This window comes from Nyctereutes procyonoides, unplaced genomic scaffold, assembly GCF_905146905.1.
Source record: "Nyctereutes procyonoides isolate TBG_1078 unplaced genomic scaffold, NYPRO_anot_genome, whole genome shotgun sequence".
Lineage (NCBI taxonomy): Eukaryota > Metazoa > Chordata > Mammalia > Carnivora > Canidae > Nyctereutes > Nyctereutes procyonoides.
The window spans coordinates 49,674,389-49,693,457 of NW_026575146.1; the positions used below are offsets into that span (position 1 = coordinate 49,674,389).

At 38.8% G+C, this 19,069-nt stretch overlaps 1 protein-coding gene across 4 annotated transcripts in view; it reads left to right on the forward strand.

Moving 5' to 3' along the window:
* Positions 1–586: 586 nt before the first annotated feature.
* Positions 587–19,069, forward strand: part of CARNMT1 (carnosine N-methyltransferase 1) — a 41,222-nt gene continuing 22,739 nt past the window's right edge. The window contains exons 1-4 of one of the 4 annotated variants that reach the window (XM_055310516.1): positions 1,001–1,026; positions 1,858–1,925; positions 8,618–8,813; positions 9,700–9,863. In XM_055310516.1, the coding sequence (XP_055166491.1) occupies positions 8,625–8,813; positions 9,700–9,863 (353 nt within the window). In that variant the 5' untranslated portion in view covers positions 1,001–1,026; positions 1,858–1,925; positions 8,618–8,624. Of the gene's footprint in view, positions 1,027–1,135; positions 1,657–1,857; positions 1,926–8,617; positions 8,814–9,699; positions 9,864–19,069 lie in introns of those variants that run through there. The other 3 variants (XM_055310513.1, XM_055310514.1, XM_055310515.1) reach the window with 3 other exon arrangements.

Consider the following 19,069-nt stretch of genomic DNA (forward strand, 5'->3'; position numbering starts at 1 on the left):
CTAAGATGCCACTCGCGCCAAGGCTGAGGCATTTCGGCTCCCGTGCCGTTGGGTGGTCTTCCAGCGAGCCCACAGAGTTTGGTCTCCACATCTTCCTCATCCTCCTCATCCGGCTGCCATCACGGCCAGGGCGGGATGAGGATTTTCGCAAGACCCTAAGCCCTGAACAGATGATGGTGTCTCTCTTCCCCTATGTGATTAAACACGGAAGTACACTTAGAAAACAAATTAAACTTTAGATCAGGATGAACGCCAAGACCTACCTCCCCTCTAGATTTTCTTAACCAAACATTCCTAATAAATTCATCAAAGCTGAACTTCCTTCCTGCTTGCCGCTCCTTTCGCCTTGGCCCAGCGGCCCGTTCCACCTCCCCGCGCTCGCAGGCTCTCGGGCCCCACCTCCGCCGCTTCCCGCAGGTGCCGGCCCCACCCCACGCGGGATCTCCCCCCTCGCCCCGCCCACCCGACCCTTCGCCCCGCCCACTGGGCGCGTCGTCCTGACGGCAGCGCGCCGTCGCCAAAGCCCGGCAGCGAATGAGCGCGGGCGGCGGCGGCCCTCCGTCGTACCCTCGCTTGCGCATGCGCGCTCGTGCCGGGCGCTCCCGAAGACCTGGCGGAGCCCGGCGCGGATGGAGGCCTGAGGGCGGCGGGGGCGGAGCGCACCGCGAGCTGGGGGCATGTCCGCGGCGGGCGCCGTCTAGAGGAAGGCCGAGCAGCCGCCACCACGCTCTCAGTTGCGGCGAGACGCAAGCGAGCCAGGCCTAGGGCCGCGGCGGCGATGCAGCGACGGCGGCGCCCTCCGCCGCCCGCTTCTCAGCTGCCCGAGGGCTGCGGGGGAGGCGGCGGCGGCCGCGGCGGGAGCGAGGAGGTGGAAGTGCAGTTCTCCGCCGGGCGTTTGGCCTCGGCCGCGGCGGTTTCGGCGGCGGCGGCGGCGGCGGCCGCGCGCAGCACGGAGGAGGAGGAGGAGGAGGAGCGGCTGGAGCGCGAGCACTTCTGGAAGATCATTAATGCCTTCCGCTACTACGGGTAAGAAGCCCGTGGCGGACCCCGGCGCAGCCCATCGAGGTGCCCGCTGGTCGCGGCCGAGCCGCCGGAACGGGGGCGCCCGCCGCGCTCGCGCTCGCCCTCGCCCTCGCGCTCGCCCTCGCGCTCGCCCTCGCCCTCGGCCGCCACGCCTCCGGGGCGCCCGGACCGGGCCGCCACAGCTGACCTCCGGGCCCCTGAGTCACCTCGTACCACCTTAGCCCCTCCCGGCCCTGCACAGCCGCGTGCCTGCCGCGCCGTCTGCTGCCCAGCCTCGTGCCTTCTGACCTCAGGATCAGATTAGCTCTCTTGCCTTCCATCATCCCCCGTTAAAGGTTTGGCTTTGAGGCCGGTGGGGGTGACCGGAAAAGTGCTGTTAACAATTGCAGATAGAAGATGATGGTGGTAGAAGCGCCCAGTGCTGGGCATGATCTGTATGTGTTGTCGATGTCCTCCAACCTGAACACGCCGAGAACCCAAGTTCACCTACACGTGGGATGCCGTAGGACGAATTTCCCAAACTGTGGCCAGTTCTTGCGAGAGCTGCGTGTAAGATTTCCACCCCAACCCCCCGGGCGCTTTGAACGTCCAGGCACATTAGTGGTGAATGATGGCGCTCAGAGTCCTTAACTGGTGGGTGAAATTAAGGTCGGAGGTGGTCCGGATGTTCTAAAATTTGCTCATTATTAAAGAGGGAAAGGAGAGGAGGCACAGTAGAGGATCACTTTTTTGATATTTTGTTCTGCAAATATGTGTCGAATTCTCACTACGGGCTGGGCACAGTGATGGGACTTTTAAACTTGCTTAACTTCCACTTTTTTTTTTTCTTTTTAGATAAGGTGTTAAAATAGCCTAGTCACAAAATTATGATTCCAAGATCTGAAAGGGACTTAGATTTTCAGGTAAATCTAGCACTTTTATTCGTGTTAAGAGTTGAGTTCACCGACAGCGATGTTCTGAGTCTGCAGTTGGAATGAGATAGACAGGAACTGCACGGGTAAAACTGTTCCCTTAGATGGGATGCTGCTGTGATTTATGCAAACTTTTTTTTTTTTTTTTTTTAATTGGTTGACTGTGACCTCTTCAAGGGCAGGGACTGAGCCTTATTTATTTTTGTGTCACCAGTGCTTGGCATATGTTGTTGAAGCTCTATTTTTAACAAATAAGACAAGTAGTAGCAAAGAAATGCATTTGTGCTTCCCAAATAGCCTGTAAGTTTGTGACAAGTTGGTAGTTTGTTACTATTTTGAATTTGGAAACTTGCTTATTAATAAAAGCCTAAAGTTACTTAGAATCTGATTGCATTTCTGCAACCTGAAATTTTGAAGTGCAGAGATCTTGATGAAATAATCCACTGATTAAACCCAGGCGTAGGAACTGGACCGCACTACTAATGGAGCCCAAAAGGGAATTAACTAGTGTGGGGATTGTATTTAGTATCAACAGAGGGAGGAAGGCATACAACCACAGAATTGAACTTGATGCAAGTATTGTTGTTTGAAAGAATCACACAGGGAGGAAAACAACTAACCCTAGATTTAGGTGAAAAATCTAGAAAAGGATACTGGAATATGTCCTGGAAAGGAAGTGGACCCAGCTAGTTAAAATGTGTGTGTGTGTGTGTGTGTGTGTGTGTGCTGGTTCCAATATACTAAGACTAATTTAAAATCGATATTTAAGATTAGGTATCAAATGGGCCTTTTTATGGGGGAGGGGGTACAGGAACCTTTGACCTAGAAGTAGGGCTCAACTGTGGCAATGTAGAGAAGAGTTTTTATGTGCATATTCTAGTTGTTGTGATACAGTTTCCTATACTGTAATCCCTCTTTAGCAGTTTAATGTGAGATTTAGGATAATTTTATTTTTTAAAAACAATCCTTTTTATTTGTGTGTACTCTCTTGATGAAACACTTCAAATAGACTGTAAATATTGTTAAAAATATGCTTTTAAAAACATCACTGAAGGACTAGGGGTATGGGAAGCATTTTGTAGCAGAAAACACACTGGGTTGTTCCAACAGTTTATGATCTTCTAGACCTGCACTGTTCAATCCTGCAGTCGCTAGTCACATCTAGCTATATTAAAGCTTAAATTAATTAAAATTTAAAATTCATTTCCTCAGTCTTACTAGCTACATTTCAAATGCTTAATAGCCAGCCACATGTGGCTGGTGTCTGTTATATTGGACAGTGCAGATGCAAGCCTTTCCATTATTGCAGTAAGATCTGATGGACAATCCTATTCTAAACCTTTAGCAATTACTTCTAGATTTTAAAAAGCTTAGTTTCACTGCTGTCTTTTAGTGATTATATAGGGGATTTAGATTAAAGGTCAAAGGACAAGAAATGTCCTGATTAATATGTTCTAGTAATATAGCTTCTAATTTTGTGTTTCCTGCAGGTTTTGCTTAGATGACATATTTTTTTTTTGAGTTCTTTATTTTTTTTTAAAGATTTTTTATTTTATTTATTCATGAGGGACAGAGAGAGAGAGAGAGAGAGAGAGAGAGAGAGAGGGGCAGAGACACAGGCAGAGGGAGAAGCAGGCTCCATGCAGGGAGCCCGATGTGGGACTCAATCTCGGGTCTCCAGGATCATGCCCTGGGCTGCAGGCGGCGCTAAACCGCTGTGCCACTGGGGCTGCCCTAGATGACACATTTTGATTAAGGCAAAAATTATTGTAGCATTGTAGTGAATAGCAAAAAAAAGTTTTTAAGTTGTTAGCCCTAAAATACCAATCTTGTTATGAATGAAGAAAAATAAAGGTCTTCTGAGAAACATTCTACTTTTCGAAATAGCAGTTAGGTAAGATTTTAAAAATTGAGATGTAGAGTTCTTTTGTACAGCTGAAGGAATAGGCATATAAAGAGGTGAACAGATTGTGCAGGCTTACACAACCAAATTATGGTAGAGTCTGGCCTGAAATCCAAAATTGATGACTAAAATTTTACCCTGCATTAGTAAGCAGAGATACTAGTAAGACCATTTAAATCTTGTGTTTTAATACATTTTAATTTATAATTATTTTATTTACTTATTTGTGTGTGTGTGTGTGTTTTAATACATTTTAAAAATGGATAGAGAAGGGGTCACCTGAGTGGCTTGGCCAATTAATAGTGTCTGCCTTCAGCTCAGGTCATGATCTCAGGGTCCTGGTACTGTGAGCTCTGTATCGGGCTCCGTGCCCAGCAGCGAGTCTTCTCTCCCTCTTCCTTTCTCTCTGTGATCTCTCTGGCTCTCGCTCTCTCTCAAATAAATAAGACTTTATTATTTATTTGAGAGAAGATACACTTTCCTATTTGGAATTCTAGAGTAGCTCAACCGGTGCAGAGGAATGGGTCTATGACCTTGGCCCTTGGCTCAGACCCAGTATCAGACCCACCCTAACGATAGGAGACTGAGTCAGAGTTGGGGTCTCTGCCAAGACCAACCTTCTGGAGAGGGCTGAAGGTAGAGATACTCTTGAGCATATGGCTGGTCACTCTGTTTTCTCCCCTTAGTTATCAGAAGACATGGCCTCTTAACTGCTGACTGAATTCAGAACCAAGGAGAGTCTGAAGGTTGTAAAACATTCTTAAAAGAATGTTGGGAGAGTTGGGAAACTTTCATTAAAGGGCCAGGCAATGAATATTTTAAGGTCAGAGGGCCTAGGTAGTCTCTGTAACAGCTATTCGACTCTGCCCCTATGTGGGAGCAACCACCATAGGAAGTATGTGAACAAATGGGCATGGCTATGTTCCAGGAAAAGTCTTTACAAAGTGGACCCAGTATCCAGGGAGCCATAGTTTGCCCACCCCTGCCTTAAAGTACATTGGTTGTTTAAGCGTTTCCAGAAGAGTGAAGTTAGCCCCATTTAAAATAGTATTGTAAAGATTGGACTTGTATCAGCTTCAGTAAGACCTCACTTATTTCAGGAGAGTCATTGTGGATGGATGTACATTATGGACAGTTTTGCAGACCATTTTAAAAATCAGGGGTTAAGACATATCCTGTATCTCATAACTGTTTTGTTGTAGTTACATCACTTCAGTATCAGTAATTGACAGTAATTATGTGTGGGCTCTTCTGGCAAGTCCATAACTTCCTTCAACTACCCTACAATCTTGGAAATTAGTCTTCATGGAGAATGAAACATGTCACCTTGGGAGCATAACATTTGTTGATTGTTATTTGCATAGGTTGAAATCTGGAGATTCAATATAGGGACAAAGATGAGACTTATATTTTAGAAGAATTCATTGGGTGTGGTAGATTTAATCTGGGGACAGCATTCCTAGGGAGCAGGCCTCTTAGGAATCTTTGGGAGACCAAATGAGGGTTTGGGAGAGGTAGTGATTTGCAGAGAGTTTATGAAGTAGAATCAAAAGGATCTGGGGCTTGTGATTGTGGGGTCTGTAAGAAGAGGTGTTTTACAGTGACTCATTTGTTTCTGACTTGAGTGGATGTATGGTATACCATTCATCAGTGTCAGCCATAGAGCAAGAGGTGCAGGGTTTTTTTGGAGGGGCTATTGTGTGCGAAGTTCAGTTTGGATATGTTGAATTTTGAGATGTGTTGAGAGGGAGGTTGTGGGGCATCCAGTGCTCAGGAACACTAGAAATGAAGTACTCTTTAACCAATTGACTGTGAGTTGTAACCCTTCGTAACTCTGCTGTTTGCTGTTATAGTCACTTTAAATAGTTCCTTTAGTGTCATCCTCTATTTTCTAGGAATGTAACTTGATTCATTTTCTAGGAATGTAACTTAATTCATTCTGAAAATGAATTTGTGTCAAGAACCTTAAAAATACTTTTTTTTTTTTTTTAAGATTTGCTTATTTTAGAGTGAGCTGGGAAGGGGCAGAGGGAGGAGGATAAGGAGAGAAGCAGATTCCCCATTGATCATGGTGCCCACTTGGGGTTCCATCCTATGACCTATGAAATCCTGATCTAAATCAAAACCAAGAGTCAGATGCTTAACTGAGAGCCACCCAGGCACCCCAGTACTTATCCTTTCTGACGTGGTAATTATCCTTTTGGGAATTTGTGGTAATTTTTTCCCCCTAAAATATAGACAGATTTAGAACACAAAGTCTATCATGTAGACAAGTGAAAGTATATAGATACCCAGTGTTTGGGAAATAACTAAATCAATTTTGGTTGCATAGATGGGATAATGAACAGTCATTATAGTCATTTGCCCTATAGTCATTAGAGAAGTTTTTTTCTGATCTGGGAAAATTATTTTGATAAAGCTGAAGAATTACAAGTGCTTCTAAAAAGTTGATATTGCATGTGAATCATTTGGAGATCTTGTTAAAAGACAGGCTACATTTCAGTAGCTCTTAGGTGGGCCATGAGATTCTTCATTTCTAGTGATCTCCAAGTGATGTGCTGTTCTGAGTATTACTTTTTGACTAGAAAGGCAATTAAAAAAAACTATCTTAACAACAAGGAGAAATATGCCAAAAAGAAGTGATTACCTTTAGAAGAGGGATTATTAATAGCTTTTTTCCTGGAGAATTTTTACTTTACATTTTTTTGTATCTTCACTGTGAACATATATAGTTAAACCTACCACATTTGATCTATGTTTCAGGCCCTGGGCTAAGTGATTTGTATGCGTTATTCTGTTACATTTTTAGTGAAATCCCATTGGGTTGGTAGAGGAATATAATGGTACCCAACCTTGTAGGGTTTTATGGAGATTTCTCAGAGTAATCCATGTTCAGTGACTTTTGTAGGGCCTGGGTTTTATTAAATCTCAACAAATAATAGCTTCTATAATCATCGTCATCATTGTTGTTATGTATTACCTTGTTTTGTATGTGAGACAATTGAGGCAGGGAGAAAGGAAGTAACTTGCAAAGGGTCTTGTAGCAAATAGGTGGCATAACCTGGATTTCAATTGCTATCTCTTTGACTCTACAGCTCACTATTACACTGTCTCTAGGGGGACCAAAGCAAACATCAATGCAGAACCTGCCAGCTTGATCTTTTCACACTACCCTGCCAATTCCCCTCTTGCCCCTGACCACCACAGCCACCACATACCAGTTTCTAAAAACCTGATCAGGTTATTGCTTTACTCAAGAGCTTCTTCAGAACTTCTTTATTACTATTCAGAAATTAAAGAGTAATTTGGCATTAAAACGAGACAATTATTTGAGTGAATAGAAAGATTCAGGCAACCAAATGAAAACGTGTTTTTCATTTTCATTTAGTACAGAGTAAATGCCAAAGAACTTTGAGGAGAAACACATTTATTTATTTGTTTATATAAAATGTAAAGAATGATACAATGAAAACCCATGCACCTAACACTTGGTTTAAAAAAAAAAAAAAAACCCTTTCCTTTTCCCTGCAAAGAACATCAGTTTCTTAATTTTCATTTCTTTGCTTTCTTTGTAGTTTTTTTATGTGTTCAGTCCTGTAATATATTGTTTATTTTTATATAAAATGGAATTGTACATTCTGTATTTTTCTGCAACTTGCTTCTTTTCAGCACATACTTACATTCATAAGTTTTATCCATATTATTGTGTATAGTTGTAGTTTATTAATTCAATTGCTTTCAATTGTTTGATTATACTGTACTTTCTTCATTTTACTGGTGATTAACTGTTAGGTTATTTGCAGGTTTCTTGTTTGTTATATGTAACAGTGGTAATAGGAAGATAGTTTATGTTTCATGGTGCCCCTGTGCAGGAGTTTCTTGAGTATGTGTCTAGGACTGTAATTGCTAGGGAGTGTGCATATTAAGCTTTTTTGGGTAATGCTAAATTATTTTCCGAAGTGGTTGTACTAATTTCGGCACCTGTCATCAATCAGTATGTGTGTATATATTCAAGTTGTTCCATATTTTTGGAATATTTCCTAATATTTTTTCCCATATTTCTTATAATCAGGCTTTTAGATTTTGCCCATCTGATTGATGTAAAATGACACTCCTGGCAAATGTAATGTTCAGCTTTTAAAAATGATGTGTTTTTTTGTTTGTTTTCAGATTTTATAAATAGGTAATTCTCAAAGTGACCATTAGAGTTATCTGGAAACTTCTGGAATGCAAATTGTGAATAATATGTAAAATGCTATAGAATTTCAATTTTTCCTTTGTTTACTACTTTTGTAGTACATAAGATCCTTTGTGTGTGTGTGTGTGTGTGTGTGTGTGTTTAATTTAGCTTGATTGGTTCTTAGTTAATTTCAAAACATATATTGTGTATTGTCAAGTAATTTCAGAGCAGTATTCTGCTATTTGATGGAGAAATTCAAAGCATTCATCTAGTTTGCTAAAAATTCTAAGTTTGGAAATTATAATCATAAAAATTAATTGTACATTAATCCTCTTTATGTTTCCTTTTCCCCCTCCTAATTGGTGCAGATGTTTACTTTGCTAGTTGTAAAGTATTTGTCTTTTGTTTGGTTGCTTAGAGAATTTGTTAAAGTGATAACATAAAACTTTCTAAGTTGATATCCTTTAAGAAACCAAAAGATTGTAAATGACAGTCTCCCAACATTATAAAGAAATAATTGTGCAGCAAGACAACCTTTAAGTAAGATTGGCCCTGGTGAGAATTCTTTTGCCAATTTATAAAACACCTTTTATGTTTTAGCACCAGTATGCATGAGCGAGTGAACCGAACAGAAAGACAATTTCGATCACTTCCAGATAATCAACAGAAACTACTTCCTCAGTTTCTTCTTCACTTGGACAAGATTCGGAAATGCATTGATCATAATCAAGAAATACTACTGACCATTGTGAATGATTGCATACATATGTTTGAAAATAAAGAATATGGAGAAGATGTATGTGAAAGTTTGTTCTATTTTTATTTTAGGGTTTAACGTATGTGAAATTTTGTTCTATTTTTATTTTAGGGTTTAACCTCTGTATTTTGAGGTCTTTATCTTTCTGGATTTCACTTTTATATTTTGCATGGGCCATTTGCTCTACTTAGAGAATATTTTCACTTTTATGCTCAGGCATTTGATTAGGCTAAACAGAATACCGTGCCAGAAACTAGGTTTGTTCAGGGATTATTTTTTTTTTTTTTATAAAAATAGTAAGATAATTATTGGCATATTGTTGTACGTTTCACATAATGTCCTGACTGTTCTAGCATATGGAGTTAGTGACAAGTTTTTATGACCAACTTTACTAGCTGTGTAAAATTAATTTCCTTTGCTAAATGCATTTTCAGTATCTTCTATCTGTTGATATTTATCTTTTACTTTAAGAAGTTATTTTCACTTATAAATCTCAAGGGACTGGCAGTAATAGAAACTGAAGTCCTCTTTTTGTATCCACGGGATAGATACAGTTAGGCCACTCCAGTGTGAGCCTCTCCATGCAGCCCCATCAATGACCTGGAGGGACTTTCTTCCCTCTCTTAGAGAGAGAAGATGTCCCGTCTCCATAGCAGCTCAGTTCTGGTCCTCTCCTGAGTAAAGACTGCTTAATTATATGGTGGTTTCATGATTAGTGGACCTTAAATCTATTGAGGGTAGAAGTGAGACCACCAAACTCTTTTCATGTAGAATCTCAACCCTACATGAACCCTGGTTGAGGTGAGAGGCTAGTGATTTATCCACCAAACCATCTAATATATAGCCCCTTAGTAGCAAGTCTGTTTAACCATCTTCGTGATTGATTCCTTGGTCAGACGCTAATTGATTTCTGTTTTCTAAACAGGGGAATGGAAAGATTATGCCAGCATCTACATTTGACATGGATAAATTAAAATCCACACTGAAACAGTTTGTGAGAGACTGGAGTGAAACCGGGAAAGCAGAGAGGGAAGCCTGCTACCAGCCAATCATTAAAGAAATTTTAAAAAATTTTCCAAAAGAGAGATGGTAAATAGTATCTTATTTTTAACCAATTTGTCTAAGATAATGTAAGCACTAAGTTTCTCTATAAGAAATTTCATAGTCCTGATTCATTTTTGTAGTCACTGTGTGCCTGTATTTTTCCATATATGGGTGTGTGGTGTTATATGTGTTCTTAGATGCCTTGTATGAGGTTGAAGTTAATATTTTGAATACTCTCTACACTTAAGGGAAATCATTCTGTATAGAAATTAATAAGGTTAAATTGAATGTTCGTTATCAGTGATGTTTTCTTTTATAATTTGCTTATGGCGTCACAAAAAGCTGCAGGCTATTTGCATTTTCCTCATTATAACTAACTTGTAAATAGATAAGGGATCTATAGCTTAGAGATTCTTTTTTTTTTTTGTGCCATGAAAAGCCTAAGCTGTCCACTTTTCAGAATAACATTTATAAATGAATAAAATAAAATGCATAAGGTTGCAAGATAACCAGTTTTGAATAATAGTTATCGAAGTATTTAAAAACCAGATTTGTGCTATGACATGCTTTGTATCTTGTATCACATTAAACAAGATCTAGCAGCAAGTATAATTCCTGTATTTTTGAAAATACCAGTGTATATGTCATTTTGAGAATCTCAACTTCAGAATAACAGATTCGTTGCATGCATTTTACAGCGCTATATCCTCTCTACTTAATCACCAATTCTTAACGTTTTACATTTTATTTTTTCTTCCTCCTACTTCCCTTGTTTCCCTGCTTTATGAATATGTCTAAAACTGCATATATGCACAATTATTACTTAAAGCATTTGAAATATCAATTTTATATCATTTTTTAACCTCTTAATGCTTCAGAGTTTATTTCTTAAGAACAAGGATATTCTCTTACATAAACACATTGCAGTTATCAGATTGAGAAAATTTAACCTAGAATATGATTTTCTAATCTGTAATCTGTATTCAAGTTTTATAAAATTTTCCTGAAAATGTTCTTTATAACACTTCTCTTTCCAGTCTAGAATCCAGCCCTGGATGTTGCATTGCATCTCATTATCATACCTTAGTTCTTTAATCTGGAACAGTGCCTTAGCCTTTCTTTGACTTTTATGATGTTGATATTTTTGAAGAATACAAGGAAGTTATTTTATGGAATATGCCTCGGTTTGAGAATATCTGATGAAATGATACCTAATTGATTATCCTTCTCAGGATATCACATTCAGAGTCATACAGTGTTTATTAGTCCATCATTGACAATTTTAATTTTGATTATCCATTTAAAATGTCACTTAGTTTCTCCATTGTGTGGTTACTGTTTCTCCTCTTGGGACTAATAAACAATTTCTGAGGAGATGCTTTAAGACCATACAATTAATATCCTACTTCTTCTCAGACTTTCTCCGCCTTAGAATTGTCAGCCACTAATAATGATTCTTGCATGAACTGATGTGTCCTGTGCTGGTTATGGAATGGTGATTTTCTACCTTTATGATTATCAGTTGGCATTCTACTGGATCTGTAAACTATTACCAGAAAGGACCAATGGTTCCTATTTTACTCATTGGGTTATGATCCATTACTGTTGGATTTCTGTTGTTGTTATTACCTCACATTTAGCACAGCAGGAGTCCCTTCAAGTTGGCTCCTATGTCTTTTCAAATGGCCCAGTTTTTTTTTTTTTAGTGCTTCCTTATTTTCTGGTACAGTAAGTTATTTCAGTCCCATTATGTATCTTCCCTACTTTAGTCCTGGAATTGGAGATTTTTCCAAGTATCTGGTTAATGTGGAATGGTATGTAGAAACCACGATCTGGTACTAGGCATGTTCATCGTTACTAAAATGTCACCGCTTTTGAGCCTTTTATAGTGGATAGAACAAACATGCATACACACATTAGAAAGCATTAATTCATACTGATCCCTTCAATTCCAGTACACCCCCAAAAGTTTCCTTCTTGGCTTCCGCTGTTCTCTATATCTGTCTGCCTTTTTCCACTGTGAGAACTCGGCTTCTGACAACATCTGTACATTGACTCATCCACTCAATCCACAGTACTCACATAATGGTTTCAGAGTTGTTATCTCCATACCACTATGAAAAACAAACTACTGGCAGAAGTTTAGGATTTGCTAGCAATTATTTTTTCCCCCTAAATGAAGGGTATTCACAAAAATAGGCTTCACAAGTTCCTCAAATTAGCTTTGAAGCAAAGCTTGCTTTGCTTCAACCCCCTCTCCTCAGTGTGATTGTGTTTTTTATTTGAAATCCAGTATTTTGAGGTTTGTTTTTGTTTGCTTTCAATTTTCAGGGTGGTTATGTCTTGCCCCCACACCACAACCTTGCTGATTTATATTTTTTGATGGGTGAGCTATCAGTTATCAACTTGTGATATTCAGAAAAAATGTATTCCCTTCTCTGTTCCTTTGATAGCCAATCTCAATCCCTCATTCTCAATCCCATGCCCCATGTAGCTAATCAGTATCACTGATTTGTTTATCCTTCTTTTTATTTTTTTGTTTCTTATGAATGTAAGCAGATACAGGTTTCTTCTTCATAATTACTTCTTTTTGTTTCATACACAAAATGTAGCAGCCTGTATACTTTATGTTGCACTCTACTTTTTTCCCCTAAACAATCTTAGAAAAGCTACATTTCAGTTCATGGAGGTCTTCCTAGCCTTTTTTTATAGCTGTAGAGTACTTCAACCAATCTCCTGTATTTGATTTTTGTTGTTGTTGTTGTTGTTTTGTTTTTTGTATTTGGTTATTTAAGTAGTTGGCAGTATCTTACAATTATAAAGTTACAATTAATAACTGTATACAGGAATATTTTTGTACTGTTGAAAGTATATTTTTAGTATAAATTCTTAGACATGGGATTGCTGAGCCTGCAAGGTAAATGCATATGTAGTGTGGTAAGTGTGTTAGTTACCTATTGCTGTGCAACAGATTACCACAAATTTGCTTAAAACAGCATACATTTATTATTTCACAATTTCTGTGGGTCAGAAGTGTGCATAGCTTAATTGCATCCTCTGTGTAGGATTTCCGAGGTTGCAATCCAGATGTCTGCTGGGCTTTGTTCCTGACTGTGGAAATACCTGCTTTCAAGCTCACTCATGTTGTTGGCAGAATTCATTTCATTGTGGTCGTGGGACTGAGGAAGGGCCCTGGCTTCGTGTTAACCTCCTTGGAAGCCTAGATGCCACTTGCAGTTCCTTGTCTTGTGAGCTTTCCCAAAATGGTCATTTCATCAAGCTGTCAAAGAGAGCCTTTAGAGTGAGCAGGCTTTCAGTGGAGTCTTTTATGATGTGATGTTACCACAGAGGTGACTCTTGGTTAGAAGCAAGTCCTAGATCCCTGTGCATACTAAAGGGTGGAGATTATAAAAAGGCGTGAACACCGATAGGTGGTGCCGACTTTACAGTCTGTGCCAGTTATTGCCACATACGCCTGTAAGGGTTGTACTGTTTCCCCTTCTGACCAGCAATGTATGAAAGTACCTGTTTACTCACAGCCTTGCCAAACATTGTATTACCAAGCTTTTGAACTTTTGCCAATCCAATGGGTGTTGAAGTGTATCTTGGCCTACTTCTCATTTGCATTTCTCTTATTATGAATGAAATTGAATGTCTTCATATGTGTAAGGGCCATTTTATACCTTGTTTTGAGAAATATAAATGTTTTTCCCCTCATTTAAAAAAGTTGAGGTGAAATAAGTATAGCAAAAGTGACCATTTTATAGTAAACAATTTGATGGTATTTAGATATTCACAGCATTGTGTATCCATCATCTCTACAGAGTTTGAAAAGATTTTCATGAACCCAGAATAAATCCCATACCCATTAGGCGGTTACTCCCCATTCTCCTTACCCCACCTGACCTCTGTCAGCAGTTTATGAGGTGCCTAGATGTAGTTTTCTTTGAGTTTATCCTACTTGGGGTTTGTTTTGCCTTGGAGGGTTTGGGTAGATATGTATTACTAAAGACTATTTGCTCTTATTTTTCCCTTCTGGGACTTGAGTTGCATGTATATGAAACTGCTTGACGTCTCTCAGAACTCTTTCTATATTTTAATTTGGATAATTTCTATTGACCTAACTTGAATTTCACTGATTGTTTATTATGGCAGTCTGTTGATAAACTCATTGAAAGACTTACTCTGATACAGAATTTAAAACACCTGTCTAGTACCTCCATATACACATTTATTTCTGTGTGTGTTCACTCTGTGCTCACATTTCCTGTTTGTATCATGTGATCTGCCTTTTCCACTTGATGCCTTAATGTATTTTTTATGATTATTTTTAAATCCTGTCTGATAATTCCAACATATGTGCTGTTTGTGCGTAAGTTCTGATGATGGTTTCTTCTCATAACAGTGGGTTACGTTTTCTTTCTGGTTTGCATGTCTCATTTTTTGATGAATGCCAGATGATGTATGTAAAAAGAACAGTAGAAACTGAAGTGAGGGATGCCTGGGTGGCTCAGTGATTGAGTGTCTGCCTTTGGCTCAGGATGTGATCCCGGGGTCTCAGGATAAGTCACGCATCAGACTTCCTGCATGGAGCCTGCTTCTCCCTCTGCCTGTGTCTCTGCCTCTCTCTCTCTGTCTGTCTCATGAATAAATAAATAAAATTGTAAAAAAACAAACAAACAAGTGAATAGTATTGACAGCTAGAAAAAAGGCATTCCCCTTCTGCAAGCTGTGAGCATGGGGGGGGTGTTGAGTGAATCTTGTGTTTTTAATTTTTAATATTACATGTATTAGCTGCTTCAGTCACTTAAGAAAATTATCTATAAACCTTTCTTCTAGAAATGTGGCAGTGTAATGTGCTTTCTAGAAAATGAAATAGTTTCTAAGTTTTCATCTGATCTCATCTTTTACTTCATGTACATTGATTTAATCTTTCCTGCAGTAGATTAGTAGGAAGATCTTTGCAATTTTAAAAAACACTTGGATTCTCAGTTGTGAAAATATAGTTACTTCTTCAGCACTAAATGAACTGCTACCGTGTCCATAGGAAACCATTGGTGTATTGGAATTGTCATCTGCAAAGGGTAGGATTGGGGCTCTTGTATTGTCTAGTTGGCCTTTAACAGGTAATGGCTGCTAGTCCATCTGGTTTGGATTTCTACATGGGTATGCCATGTAGATTGTAGCTGGGTGCCATGAAAATCACCCAGTTATTCTTGTGGACAGTATGTTTTTGACATGCTGTGCTATAGTTACCTGCTGAACACTTAGTTGAAGGGATAATAGGTTCATTATAGGTTTGTGATTCCTGTATCACTTAAAGCTTTCATTATTCCATCATTGATGGCAGTATGGCACTTTACTGATTTTCAATTCTGTGAATATTTCTCCAATTAGATTTATAGAATTCTGGGGTCTGAGACCCAGAAATAACTCTGTAAGTGACTAACATTGGAAGCACAGGTGAAATTATTATATTCCATACCATGTTATATTATATATATATTATATTCCATTATATGCCATGTTATATCACTCTTTAAAAAAAAAAAACAAAATAGCTTCCAGTGCTTGTTTTTGCATGTCCAAATATCTGATGTACACGGTTCAGAAGTAATGTATGTAATAATTCACTGACTTTTTAAAAGATATAATTTAGGAAGAAGTGTTTTTTTTTTTTTAAGATTTTATTCATGAGAGACGCAGAGAGAGAAACAGGCTCGCTATGGAGAGCTCAATGCAGGACTCGATCCCAGGACCCTGGGATCACCAGAGTTGAAGGCAGATGCTCATCCACTAAGCCACCCAGGCATCCCTGGAAGAAGTTTTTTAATGACATATTTTTCTAGAAAGAAGTTTACTTCTTTCACATTTCAAATACTTCAGCCACTAGAAGTGATTGACATGTATAGTACTCACTTAAGCTCTTAATTCACATTTTTAGCAGCCACAGACTTGTTAATGCATTTTGTATTCTCAGGTTTATCAGTGAGGATATAGTATACTTGGGGTTCCTAATTTTTTAAAATACTGACTCTTCATGGTTTTTGTAGTCTTTATTATGTTTGAGTTAAAGATGATTTGCATTGGTGAAACTGTGTAATCTATGACCTTTTTTGGTTTTTATGCAAGTATTGATTCTTTGTTGGATATATGATTTGCAAGTATTTTCTCCAATTCTGTAGTTTGTCTTTTCACTTTCTTGATGTCCATTGATGTATAAAATTGTATAATTTTGGTGAAGTTCAATTTACCTGTTTTTTTTCCTTTTGGTGCTAGTGCTTTTCATGTCATGTTTATGAAATCATTGTCAAATCAGTGCCATGAAGATTTTCCCTAATACTTTCTTCTAAGAATTTTTTTAAAAAATTCATGAGGGGGAGGGGGAGTTGGCAGAGACATAGGTAGAGGGAGAAACAGGCTCCCCATGGGGAGCCTCATGTAAGACTGGATCCCAGGACTCCAGGATCACAACTTGAGCTGAAGGCAGATGTTCAACCACTGAGCCACTCAGGCATCCCTCTTCTAATAATTTTATAGTTATAATTCTTTGAGTTGATTTTGTATGTGGTGTAAGGTAAAGGTCTAACTTCATTTTTTTACATATGGCATCCCTTTTTTACTCAGGCATCCCTCTTCTAATAATTTTATAGTTATAATTCTTTGAGTTGATTTTGTATGTGGTGTAAGGTAAAGGTCTAACTTCATTTTTTTACATGTGGATATCTGGTTTTCCCAGCAACATTTGTTAAAAGACTATCCTTTCTTTCCCCATTGAATTATCTTGGTACTATTGTTGAAAATCAATTGACCTTACATGACAGGGTTTATTTCTGGGCTCTCTGTTCTATTCTGTTGGTCTGTATGTTGGCCTTTATGGCAATTCCGCAGTATTTTAATTTCTGTAGCTTTTTAAGTTCTGAAGTCAGGAAGCATAAATCCTTCAATTTATTCTTTTCCAAGATAGTTTTGGCTCTTTGGAGACCTTGCAATTCCATATGAATTCCAGAATCAGCATTTTCATTTTTGTAGAAAGGCTATTGTAATTTTGTTAGGAATTGTGTTAAATATGTCAACTGGTTTGGAAAATATTGACATCTTAACGACGTTAAACGTTCACGTTCCTATCCATGAACACAGGATGTCTATTTATTTAGATCTTCTTTATAATTTTTTTCAGCACTGTTTTGTAGTTTTCAGTACAAGTCTTTCTTGACCTTGGTTAGATTTATTCCCTAAGTATTTAGTTCTTTTTTTTTTTTTAAGATTTTATTTATTTGAGAGAGAGTGAGTGAGAGAGAGAGAGAGAGAACAAGCAGGGGGGAGGGCCAGAGGGGGAGGGGAAAAGCAGACTTTGCTGATTAGGGAGCCCGATGGGGGCTTGATACCAGGATCCTGAGATCACGGCCTGAGCTGAACACAGCTGCTTAACCCCAGGCACCCTGTATTTAGTTCTTTTAGATGTTACTGTAAATGGAATTGCTTTCTTAATTTCCTTTAGGATTGTCCATTGCTAATGTATAGAATCACAGCTGATTTTTATGTATTGATTGTGTAACCCTGCAACTTGGCTTAGTTTGTCTATTAGTTGGAGAAGCTTTCTTGTGGATTCTTTGCAATTTTCTACATACAGGTTCAGAGCATCTACAGATAGAAATGGTTTTCCATCTTCTTTCCACTCTGGCCAGAACTTCTGGTACAATGTTGAATAGCAGTGGTGAAAGGGGGCACCTTTATCATGTTCTGGGTCTTAGAGGGAAAACTTTCATTCTTTCACCATTGGGTATGATGTTAGCTGTAGGTTTTTAATAAATACTCTTTATCATATTAAGGAATTTTCCCTTGATTCCTAGTGTCCTGAGCATTTTTATCAATAAAGGGTGTTGGCGTTTTATCAAATGTCTTTTCTGTGTCAAATGAATAGAACCTTTGTTCTGTTCATGTGATAATATTGATTGATTTTCTTATGTTGAACTGCTCTTGCATTAATGACATACTACTATTGGTCCTGGTGAACAATCCTTTTAATATGTTGTTGGGTTCAGTTTGCTAATATTTTGTTGAGGATTTTTACATCTGTAAAAAAGGGTTTTACTGCTGATTTGTTCTTGTGAATTTTCTTTTCTTGTGATGTTATCTTCTTTTGGTATCAGGATAATGTTGGCCTCATAGGATGAGTTATAGGAAGTGTTTTTTATTTTATTTATTTTTAAATTTATTTATTTATGAGAGACACAGAGAGGCAGAGACATAGGCAGAGGGAGAAGCAGGCTCCATGCAGGGAGCCTGATGCAGGACTCAATCCCAGGAACCCAGGATCATGCCCTGAGCCAAAGGCAGACACTCAATCGCTGAGCCACCCAGTTGCCCAAGGAAGTGTTTTTTAAATTTGGGGGAAGTTTGAGAAGAATTGGTGTCCATTCATCTTTATTATTATTAAAGAGGCAAAGATGTCTCCCAACAAAGAAAAATCCTGACCAGGTATGTAATAGAATTTACTTCTAAAACCATCTGATCAGGATTTTTCTTTGTTGGGAGACATCTTTGCCTCTTTAATAATGGAATATTGAGGTGGCAATGTTGAAATATGCTTTTAATTTTCCTTTAAGATATGAAGTCTTCCTCAGTAATGCTTGTTTTGAAAACTAGGCTTTAGTTGGAATAAATAGCCAAAAATCACAGTTTTTAAAGAATACCTTTGTTTAATAAATACTATAATTCTTTTTTAAAAAATATTTTTATTTATTCATGAGAGAGAGAGAGGCAGAGAGGCAGAGACGCAGGCAGAGGGAGAACCAAGCTCCATGCAGGGAGCCCGACATGGGACTCAATCCCCAGACTTAAGGATCATGCCCTGGGCCAAAGTCAGTGTTAAACCGCTGAGCCACCCAGGCTGTCCAAATGCTACAATTTTTTTTTTTAAGTGCTACAATTCTTACCAGTAGTCTTACATTAAATATTCTACAACTGTTAAAATTGTGATGTGAAGGCAGCTTGGGTGACTCAGCGGTTTAGCACCGCCTTCAGCCCAGGGCCTGATCCTGGAGACCCGGGATTGAGTCCCATGTCGGGCTCCCCGCATGAGCCTGCTTCTCCCTCTGCCTGTGTCTCTGCCTCCCTCTCTCTCTCTCTCTCTCTCTCTCTCTCTCTCTCTCTCTGTCTGTCTCTCATGAATAAATAAATAAAATCTTAAAAAAAAAATGAATTGTGATGTGATTATTATGGACTTTTATAAACATTGATATATTATA